At 40.2% G+C, this 11,690-nt stretch overlaps 1 protein-coding gene across 1 annotated transcript; it reads right to left on the bottom strand.

Moving 5' to 3' along the window:
* Positions 1-245: 245 nt before the first annotated feature.
* Positions 246-5,632, bottom strand: LOC103716976 (endoglucanase 10-like). The gene is made up of 6 exons (XM_008805199.5): positions 4,834-5,632; positions 3,827-4,134; positions 2,968-3,426; positions 2,111-2,246; positions 1,864-2,036; positions 246-943 (listed from the first exon to the last, which is right to left on the bottom strand). The coding sequence occupies exons 1-6, from the start codon at positions 5,210-5,212 to the stop codon at positions 545-547; spliced, it is 1,854 nt and encodes a 617-aa protein (XP_008803421.1). The 5' UTR covers positions 5,213-5,632; the 3' UTR covers positions 246-544.
* Positions 5,633-11,690: the final 6,058 nt, after the last annotated feature.

Below are 11,690 nucleotides of genomic sequence, written 5' to 3'. Positions count from 1 at the left end.
AAGATCCTTCGTTAAGCTTATAATTTGAAATTTATAAATGGCTCCTCTTAACTAGAAGATGGGTGCCACTACTTATCTTAGATACTTTTCCTCACTATTATATACCATATGGCCTACCATTGCTATCAATGATATATAGTGCTATCCCAAGCATGGGATGAGAAAAATTGCAGTATCAATGAGGCCATCCACCAATATGCCCATGCATAACTGAAACAAACTATAGACTATCCATGACAGAAGGATTTACAAATATGACATTCGTATTATAAAATACAAACACACCAAGAAAAACACAAAGGTTTAACCAGAAAGAATGTTTCCCCTCTTTTGTTTTATACAAAATACAAGTTCTCTCTGAAGAAACACAACATATAGAAGATTTCCAAGTACAGTGGAGAAAGGAAATGCCAAAGTTCTTTAATAGTTTGTCGGCTTTTGTTTTATCTCTTGGTATTTGCTCAGAGTCCACCAGTGTACTAAACAAGCAGTTTATGCTCATTAAACTTCGAAAATATAAATGAATTACAAGTGCTTATCATTCTCATGGTTTCCAAGCTGAAGGTGGTGGTGGGGGAGTTGGGAACATGGGTGGGACTGCAGAGAAGATAGTATTCTTATCAACTCCAGTCTTTACTCCTGACAAAGAAACCAATGCAAAAACCAAACCAGCATTCCCTGCAAGTGTAGGCTCTGTGTAATTATAATTCGTACGAACATCGTGGAACCCATCATGCTTGTCAGGTCCAGCAACCATCGCCCCTACAAGAGTGTTAGGGTTTGGCCTTTTAGTATCCCTCCACTTCCACCCTCCTTTGCAGCTATACCTGACACCATTCTTGGGAATTGATGCGCCTCGGTGATGAACATGTTTAGGATAACGTTTACCATATCCAACAACATAGCTCATCTTCTGTGGATTATTGCCTAGAATGTAATCAATCTGCCAACAATAAAAAATGAATTATTCCAAAGCTCATTAATAACTGCAACCATAAGACATGTACAAGCTGTGTAGTCAATAATATTGCTGATAGCAACAACATGTTAATTAAGTTAACATATCTGAAGAGGTCTGGTTCTGTGGTTTGCTTGTAGATAGAAAAGGATAGATAGAAAAGGATCATTTAATTAATGTCAGCAAGAACACAGCTTGTACATGTCTTAGAAGATTAATACACGATAACATGAACGTTCCCCAAACTTAGAAGATCAAAATGTTCTTCTAAATTGGGGACTGGACTTGTTTATTAAACATAAAGGAAGAACATGTGGAACAGAAAGCATTGATATTTTCGTATCGATGTGGAATTGTGATAAATGATAAATAACTGCATAATCAATAAAGAATTTATTTTCATTGGAAACCAATTGATGTTTAGAAAAGTTGAGGAAGCCACCATAACGATATCAAAGTCTAATGGAAATAGGACTACCTAAAGGAATCTCTATACTTCCAAAAACAGAGGAATGATCAGCAGTTGGTACTTGGGAAGTGATCATGGCTGCATCAGAAGAGTCGATAACAATATCTTCTTAATAAAGTAAAACAAAGACTCTTGAAATTCATTTAAAGAAATTTTGTGAGCATTTTTCTAAATAAATGGCAATGGAAGGGGATTTCTCAAGCAATGGCTTGATTCAATGACAAAAGTAGGCTTGGAAATAAATATCTGGTGGAACAAATATGTTGATAGAATATTGTGAACAATATTGTCATAATTTAAGAATATGACCAGCTGAAGAAGGTTCCCTGAATGTCTTATACTACATTTGGATGCATAGCTACATCTGGAAACATACTAAAAACTAAGAGCCACACCTCCTAAGGAGGCAACAAATGTAAAAAGAGTTAAGAGCAACCTGAGTCTTGGCAAAATTACGTAGGATATCCGTCGAGTAGAAATTAGGCCCGCAATACCATCCTGGTGTATCTGCAGCATCAAGATAATCAGCATACACTGAAGCAAGAAAAGCTGCATTGACAACATACTGAAGGGGTTGTGGCCTTCCATGGTTTAGTTGTATCAGGCCTCCTGTAAAAAAATATTTCCATATTGAGTCTGAAGTCTAGAGAACATATTAAAGGAACCAGAGGATTCTCTCAAACCTTTTGTTCGGTTAAAAGATCTGAAAAATGGTAAATATGAGCACATGACAGTGCTAGTCTGGTTGTGGAATGTCCTCAATATTTCTTCATAAGGATACCCTGGACTCAGGAACAGTCTCAACCTACTCAGAAGAACCTGAAGTAAAATAATAGAGATGAAATCAATTAGGAATACAACAAGTATATAGGGACTATAATTAACTCGATATTTAAAAGCAATGATGCATGTTAACATAAGCATTTAATTTCAATTAATTTTTTTCAAATGTAAATAATATCTCTGTCCAAACATATCCAGTTACATTCTACCTGAAGCAATGTGTGGCAATATCTATGTTGTGATAAATTGGTTAAACCCTACTTTGTAAAGGATGAGAGCTTATCAACAGGATCAAACTCATTCACAGTAAAATGCTAATTAATTATCTTCCAACTTTGACCAGGTTCTATTTCAGAAGCAAAGCGTCGCTCGATTAGAGCTTCACAAAGAGACTCAAAACTCTACTTCCTTCAAACTGAGGACCAGGATCGAGAGCAGCAAAATATCTGCTAGATGGTGCATAAACACAACCTTACTGGTGCCACTATAAATTAAAGCACCCTGAAAGGCTAGGTGGAAGGTTCTTAAACTCTTTCATTTATGGTGCTGCAGTGAGACATAAGTTTAACATTATATGGTATGTTGTAACTGAACATGGCATGCCCAGTGAAATTCTGAAACATATACTTGAGCACCGTGAGTTCCCTAAATTTCAGAGAAATAAACAAACATTGGAATATATGAGCACCTACCAAACTTCTTAACCCTATTATTGAATTAGTAACTACCAAATAAGAGCATGTTAAATTCGACATACCTGAGCACCCATAAGCTTGTTGTCCCAACTAAATACTCCATAATCTGGACCACCCCAGAAGGCACCGGCATGTTTCGCAATACCGGGATTAGTAGACAGTTGAAGGTAGGAAGTGTTACCCGTGGCATAATACAACCATGCGCCACCCCATACAAACTCATCCCAGTAGCTGGTAGAGTTATAGAACAGTGAAGGATCAGAACCTGCCGGGCTATATCTACCCCTTTGTTCTCTCCCATACTTGAAGAGTGTCTTTGCACCGTGGACAAGCTTCTCCGAGTAGGTCTTGCTGTCCTTGAACACAATGGATGCCGCAGCCAGGGCAGCTGCCATCTCGGCAGCAAGATCGGAGCAGCTATGACACTCATACACTGGCCGAGGATAATCGATGTCTTCTGGTCTCACCCAGCAGTAATGGTCATTAGCACTCGGTCCCTTCGAAGTATCCCCTAGTCCAACCTGCCCGAAATAGGATGCTCACTTAATGATTCTAACAAAAAGATAAATCCATAATTTGGCATGATCAACATGTACAATTACTTCAAAAGTTAGAGCAGAATACAAGAAACATGACAACAGTTCCAACTTGCTTTAATTGGATGACAGATCTGAATCACCCAACAGCGATAATATAACGTGAACAACTTGTAGATTTCATCACATTCTCATTCTGTTCTCTTCTTCCTGGCTCAGATTAGTGTGAGTAGACCTCATGTTTCACCAGAATTGAAGCTCTTGGATGCTTCATTTATCACAATTTATGCCTTCCAAAACAGGTTTCAGATTGAGCAAAGAGAAGCTAAACAAATTAAAGAGCAAGAGCCATGAACTCTGAGATTAGTTTTAGTTTGTTCTATACCTGGGCAGCGATCCTGTCGATGGTGTCGGCGGAGGAATTAAAGGTCTTCAGGAAGTAGTCAGTGCCCCACTTGATGATGTCCTTGACATGATTGAGCTCGCCGGCAGCCTCATACTTGGCACTGTACTCAATCACACTCCAACTTAACAGTGTCATTGAAAAGGACATGGGGAAGTTGAACTTAATCGCATCGCCGGCATCGTAGTACCCTCCCACCAGATTCTTTCTAGCTGCATTGTCGGAAAGTCCATCTCTCATGCCAGAATTCCCCCTCCAACTCACATTGTTGTGCTTCCGAATCGGGCCAGCTAACAGCACAGACAGAAACAGATCAGAAACATGAAGGTAAAGGGAGATTGCTCAATGGTAAGGTGGCGCAATTTTCTCTTCTCGATTCCTAAATGCTGGAAAACTTAAATCGATATCGAAAATCTGGGAACAATTTAAACCATTTCTTTCCAGATCTGGAAATTTTATAATGTTCTAATTGCAAGGGAAAGAAAGTGTAGTAAAACAGGGTGCAGTTTAGTGAAAAAGCTAAGGACTGAGGAAAAACCATAGGCATGGAAAGAAAGTGGACTCACAAGTGCACTATGAAAATATTAGTAAATTGGGACGACATTGTTGGCAAATCAGATCACCATTTTCACCGTTCAAATCATGAGATCTATATATATATATATATATATATATATATATATATATATATATATATATATATATATATATATATATATATATATATATATATATATATATATATATATATATATAATTCTGGAAAAGCAATCAATCAATACTGTACAAAGTCAATTCACCATACATTAATCCAATGATGAGAAGTTCCGATCTCTGCAGTAAACATCAGGTGATGAAATGATTAAGCATGATTAAATTTTTTTATAGAAAAGAAAAAACTATAAAGATTCCAACTCATCAAAAAGATAATATTTATTCAAGTGAAATGGATTGTTTTGCCACGATGAAGGATGGAGGAACAAACTCACATCGCTGGGCATTGAAGAACATGAGGGCCTTGTGGAGGGCCTTGGTGTACTCGTCGGCCGGCGGCGGCGGCGGGTGGTGGTGCGGCACCGTCTTCACGATCAACATTATAAGGCCGATGAGGAAGCCGACGCCGAGAACGGAGCCGACCGTCCAGAGAAAGTGCTTGCGGCTGACGACCATGCAGCCGAGGTCGATGTAGCGCTTCTTCTTGTTGCTGGTATCGCCGGGGCCGGCAAGGAGCCAGCTCTGCTGGGTCTCATCGAGGGGCCGCGAGAGCGCCGCCCGGTCCACGTCCTGCAGGTTCCGGCTCCGGTCATCGTCGGTCGCCGACTCATTCGAAATCTCCAGCGGGCCACCCCATGGATCTCTTCCAAACATTTTCCTCTCCTCCTTCTTTCTTCTCTCCCGCTAATATCAATAACAGTAGTGGTCTTCTCTCTTAGGAGGAGGAGGAGGAGGAGGAGGAGGAGGAGGGGAGAGGGAGGAAGGATGAGGGAGTGGAGTGGGAGAGAGCATGGGAAAAAGGTTTTTCCTTCTGGTTGTTGTTATTGTTGTTGACGGTATTGGAGTTTTGTGGTGGGTGGAGCGTTTCTTTCTTTCAATTTTTGGTTCTCTCCGACGGTTGGGTGAGTAAGGTGGGGTGGGGTGGAGTGGAAAGAGAGGTGGCCACTGCACTACGCTCTCGGGTGGGCCTGGCGAAACGCTCGCAAGTTGCACTCGGCCAGCCAACGAAGAGAGAGAGCGGAAAAGCCAAAAAGGAAGAAGATATTAAAGAAGCGCACGTGTCGTAGCCTTTCTAGTTCGGCTGGTATTCTTGCAGCTATTAAAGCAGCACATGTGCTGTTGCCTTTCTAGTTCAGCTGGTATTCTTGAAACCACCCTCAGCCCTCTTGGAGTTCGGACACGTAGATTTTAGCACGTACGGAAACTGTCGGCATAAGATCTGACCGGCGGTTCGGGTTGCATCTTTCACCCGAAAAAATGATTCACTTGCTTTTTTTTTTCTTTTCCACGTTGGATGGATTGTGCAACAGTTGCTGTAACATCTATGCCGGCAAATTAAAAAAAAAATCAAAATGCTTTGAGATTGTGTATAAATGATCTGATGGTTGGTAAACAAAAAAATCACCCAATTTTTTTTTTTTTTTTTTTATATACAGAAGATAAAACCCGAGCCGCTGATCAGTAAGAGGCTTTTCCCGTCCAGCATTTTAGCCATTTCAACTATGGATAGAGTCAGTGCTCATGAGGTCGGATGGATATAGAATGATTTTGAAAAAAATAAAAAAATGATTTTCCCTAATTTTGAAAAAAACAATATCTGTTATTATAGTTTGGAAGACTTTTCAGGGTGTTAAACCAGTATAAACGAGAGCGATTGATGGTTGTGATTAAAGGATCGAAGAAATGTATGGCACATGTAATGCATATAAAATGAGGAATTTGGTGTGCTCAAGAATTTTTTCTTTCTTTCTCGATCTTCTTGTCATACACGAAAGGATAGGTGTTTATGTAGCCTAGAGTCCCATTATATCCGTAGTGTCTATTTTCTTCATTTTCTTTTATCCATTTGTTTGGCTATGTCTTTGATGTAATTGTATGTAAGGCATTTGGAGCTTCACATTAAAGGGCGGGTGGAAAATTATGAAAAGTTTCTTTATTTAATAGTAGATGTAGAGTTAGGTTATGTAGTAATCGAGTATATATGGCATTAAATACTTCATAGCAGAAATCAATAATGCACCTTTTAAAACGAGAGTATATATGCACCTTTTAAAATCGGCATCACTGTCCATGATATATGATATATAAAATATCTAAAGATAAAGAACCATTTTGCGTATGCATTAATTATGCAGGCACAAAACAAAAGATAACAATATAAATAGAGGTAAAGTATGTTATATTGATCTAAATACTTTAAAGCATGTATGGATCAAAACTGATTTGAATGCTTGTAGTTTATAGATTAGATAAAGATATAACATTGTACTTTTAAAATTGTTTATTTTTCGTTGATTCGACGCATGCATAAAAATTCTCCTAATTGCATAATCTTTTTGTTTCTAGATAGCATAATAGATAGTTTATGCATCATATATCTTGTTCAATGGTATCAACCTTTATTTCAGAAGATCCATCAATAATTTTCACTAAAAAGCATACAGAATCAAACGCACTAAGTGCATCCTAGCCTATATGTATACAATGTAAAAAATTGCTTTTTGATGGAAAAGGAAGGTTTTTACCATCCTGTATTCTATTAAGGAGAGGTTTAAGATGAATATATATACATAGATACTTACAAACGAGAGTCCAGAAGACTCCAGCCAATGGATGGAAGTAGATTTGTCCTCTTCTTCTTTATCTTTCTCTGTGTGGGGTCCGATGCAAACGTTACATAATCGATCATCATCATCTTTCCATTGTTATGTTAAAATAATTATCATAAATGAACAAAAATAGTCTTCATCTAACATTTTCACGGTTTATAACAACTGTACGTGACGGTCTTTCTTTAACCCAGGTACTGCATTTTGTCATTAATGATTATAACAGTCATTACCCCTTCATAAATAAGGTAGCTCGAAAGCAAAGTAATTAGTTTTATAGGAGCTGTTAACACATTATTTTATTTTTTCACATATGCCCAGTCTTTCAGATGTTATAACAATAAAAGAAGGGTCCATTATCTCGAGATGCCCGTATTATTATACTAAACTCTTAAAGCTTGTTTGATTAAAAAAAAATAGTATTAATGAAAAAATAGAGAAATATCGCATGTGTAGTTAAAATTTTCAAAAAAGGAGATAGGAAAGCAGCTTTTCTATAGAAATAAAATTTTCAGATTTCACGGGTAAGAAAAATTTATATCGAATATGAAAAAATCTAATATCTAGCGGCTGAGATTAGGATAATGGTTTTTTTAAAAATATCCTCAAGTTTTTAAATAAAATAGATAAGATCTTTTTTTATTAAGAACATAATATTTATTTTGTACAATTTTTTTTAGAAAAATAGATGCTTAACCAAAAATAAGCTATTCTGCAATATTTTATTTCTTAGGATCAACCAGATATTGAAAATTATTTTTTTAATATCTACATGAGAAAATATTTTTTTGGAAATCAAACAAGTTCTTACTGTTCTTACTGTTGCTGGCCAGCTTTTCTGAAGTATTTTTCAGAAAAAAAAAATACTTCCAGTTGGAGTAGAAGATATCAGAGAAAGGAACAGAGCGAAGCACGTGTCGCAAAAGAAGGTTGCTGGCAGCGGAAGCTCTTGCTTTGTTTCTCCGAATATTTTTACTTTCCGGTGGCTCAGCTGTCTCATGCAAGCTAGCGGCCTGCCACCTTGCAAACGGTGGCATGGTCCCATTGATAGCATTGATAGCAAGAGCACGTTGATAGCATTCTCAAATGGTAAACTTGGCACTCAGTTCTTTATTTACCTGCCATATTATTACCCATTTGGCTTTTTTTTTTTTTGCCCCCTTTTTCTTCCTTGCAGTAAACCTATCATGCAAGGGCTGAGGATTAGATAAAATGATCATTGAAATTAAAAATTGCATAGGGATTCAATATAAAAAGATAGTCAGTCCAGGGATGGATTGAAGATCTCATGCTAGGCTCCAGGAGCCTCAGCATGTGGGAGATTTCCTCTATGATAATGCATGGCACATTGTCCATGTTACAACGTATATTCTAATGTTTTGAGCTTATGCCATGATTAAAAATTACTTGCACATCTCAGAGCTTGTTAATAAAGGTTAGATGGCATCTATTTCTAACAAAACTGATAATCTCATGCATTGTCCAAGGAGCTAGGCTTATCGCCAAGTCGGGTCCTGACCAGACTCGACTTGACCTGGCCCAACCTAAAATTTGAGCTGACAATGACCTGACCTGGCTTGAAATTTCTTCCTGATGAGTTAAGCTCAACCTAAATTGTTGACCTATCACTCAACCGACTTGACTTAATTATAACCTGACCTAACTCATTCTCTCCTCTCTTCCCCCACATTGCCATCCTCCAGCTGTCCCGGTAACAATTGCCTATCGCCAAATGACCAGTTTCTCTGATGGCAATGGCCGTGAGAAGAGGCGAAGGCAGTGGTGAAGAAAGCATACATGGGAGTGATGTGAGGTCTCCACGTCTCTCTCTCTCTCTCTCTCTCTCTCTCTCTCTCTCTCTCTCTACTTCCTCTCTTCCTCCTCCTGTTGTTTATGATCTGTATTGAGATCCGGTTAGATAGATATTAGGATTTAGGTGTTAGTTTGGCTTGGATTTTACCCAACTTGCAGTTAGATTGAGTCGGATTAGGTACGGTAAGTATATCAAGTCAGGTCGGGTTTCAAGTCAGGACAGGATGATTGACAAGCCTATAGTGAGCCAACTTCCTCTTGAGATTGAAACTCTTATTTTCCAATCCTTGAAGACTCTTATTTTTCTATTTATTTACTACAACATCCAGTATTTCTCTATTGGGAACTAGAGGTGCTAGAAACATGTGAGAACATGGTCCATTTGATAAAAACTATTACGTGTCACATTATTGTTGTTCGATTATATATTATTTTTTTATGATTGTTTCAATTATATCATGTAGTTTGAGATGTTGAGTGAGTATGAAGTGAGCTAGAGAAGACTTGGGGCCTCAAGTCAAATACCAAAGCAAAATCCACGCTGAAGGGAAGGAATAAGTTATTTTTACACTTTCTAAGTAAATGAGCAGCTATTCTTTTTGAAGTAATTACATGTAATTGGTAATGATGCCCTCCTATATATATTGCAATATAATCCTGCCATATTCTCTTCATATCTCAAACATTAGGTTGAGATTGCAGAAAGCTAAAATGATAAATGAGAACAATCTGTCGGTGGACTAGTGTCGGTGGGCTTATATCTGTTTTTTTTGCAAAGCTCTCACGCGGTTCTTCTCTTTATTTTATTCGAGTTTGCTTGACTCACAGCTCTTCAATCACCTTCCAGGTTGTCCCCACGCTCAGCTAAAAAGATTCGTGGCAGAAAAGAACGCAACAACGACTTCTCATTTAATGGATCACCAGCAAGCGACTTTGTAGATTCATCTGAATTACCCGATGATAGAACTTGCAAGGATACCCGGGTGTTGCTTGCTAAATTAGCTTCTGATGAGGATCGACAAGAAAGGATGCTTTCTCTTTTCTCGGAAATAAGGAAAGAGTTCCCTTGAGTGGCATCAACCAGACCGCAAATAAGAAAGTCCCCTTGCAATCAGATTGTACTAACAAAGATAGCTTTAGATGTACCGCATCATTTGAGGACGTATTATAATTGAAATCTCTACTTGCCAGACAATTTGTAGGAGCGCTTCGTCCCAAAAGTTTTAACATGAAAAAAAAGTCATGGGAGACCGAACGGAGTTATCAAAGTGCGGTAATGCCTTGTGACATCCTAAACATGGCCCGATCCACTTAACCGGCCTGACTCGAATGCTGGTCTATATGTATCCATGCGGGCTTCGCACATGATCGGAGATAGCAACTCCTAATAGGAGTCTGCATTCCATCTGAAACCTGCGACTTCGAGAAGAAATTGGAGACCTAGGGCCCCTTCACAACCCTTCGCCATCGAGCACGGCCCTCTCTTCAATTTTTCTTCCATTTGATTTTCACCACGCCCCATCCTTGTCCCTGATGAGAGCACAAAAGTGCAATCGTCGTACCATCTTAATTAGTATTATAGTTAATTTTTAATGATAAAATTAATTAATTAACATTGTATTTGTGTTTGAGTGCAAGGAATCCAGGAGACCCAATAACATTGGGTTTGAGCCCAATGCCCGGCAGCTCGAGCTCAACAAATTCTCCATCTGCCATGCAAGCATAAAATCCCGCGCTGTCCATCAGAAAACCTTCCAAATCAGTCCCGCATCAAGGCCCCGCGAACATTTCCTTCTCAGCCTCCCAGCCTCCCGCAGTGCATCACAGCCGTCCGCGTCTCCTCCCTTCCGTCTCTTCCGTGCGTTGCCTCCCATCGATCACGGCAGATCAGCTCCTCTCAGTAGCCCAACAGTCCGTCAGCATTCATCCTCCTAGCGGTCGCGTCCGGCTCCACCCTCTTCCCGGATCCACGGCATCTTCCATTTCGGCTCATCCCAGTCATCCCGCGCGTCTCCTTCCTTCCCGTAATCCCATTCTTCAAGCGATGAACATCCACGGATCAAGCTCCCTTCCGATTTCAAGCCGTGATCCAAGCTTCCACCGATTGCCGTGATCGGCTCCTCCCACCAGCCCGCCTCTCAACCATGGTCCAAAGAAGGAATCCCGAGTCAGCTCCCAGCATCCCACGCCCGCTCCATCGGTCACGGCTGACCCCAGCATCCGCGCCGTCCACGGATCACGCCAAAATCGCTCCTCCTCCGCCTCAGCCCGCGCCTCCTTCCTTCCGCACCGCGTCCAGCCGTGCAACCATTCCGGCTTCTTCCGCTCCTCCCAACGGTTCACAGCAGCGTAGAGTCTTCCGCCCGAGCACCAACGATCATCGACCCCATCCTTTCGCATCCAAGGAATCCCACTGCCAGCAGCCGGTAATCCAGCTCCTTCTTCTTTCGGAAACTCCTACACCTGGACTACAAGCGTGATCCAAGCCGTCCGTGATCAAAGCAACGCAGCCATCTTCCTTCCCGAATCATCATCCACACATCCACCTCCCGAGATCCCGCGCCCGTTTCTCCTCCATTCCTTGCTGTGGCGGCCTATAAGAGGAGGAGGAGAGGAGAGTGAGGGAGGGGGTGGTGGCCGGCGGGTCCAAAGAAAAGAGAAGGGTGGAGGCCATCGGTTTGGAGGAAGGAAAACGGGAGAGGAGAAGTCGT

This window comes from Phoenix dactylifera, chromosome 5 (assembly GCF_051530095.1).
Source record: "Phoenix dactylifera cultivar Ajwa chromosome 5, Ajwa_hap1_PhDact_Kaust_v1.1, whole genome shotgun sequence".
In the NCBI taxonomy this organism is placed as follows: domain Eukaryota; kingdom Viridiplantae; phylum Streptophyta; class Magnoliopsida; order Arecales; family Arecaceae; genus Phoenix; species Phoenix dactylifera.
The sequence above is the reverse complement of the archived record's forward strand: the minus strand, read 5'-3'. Positions and strand labels throughout refer to the sequence as shown.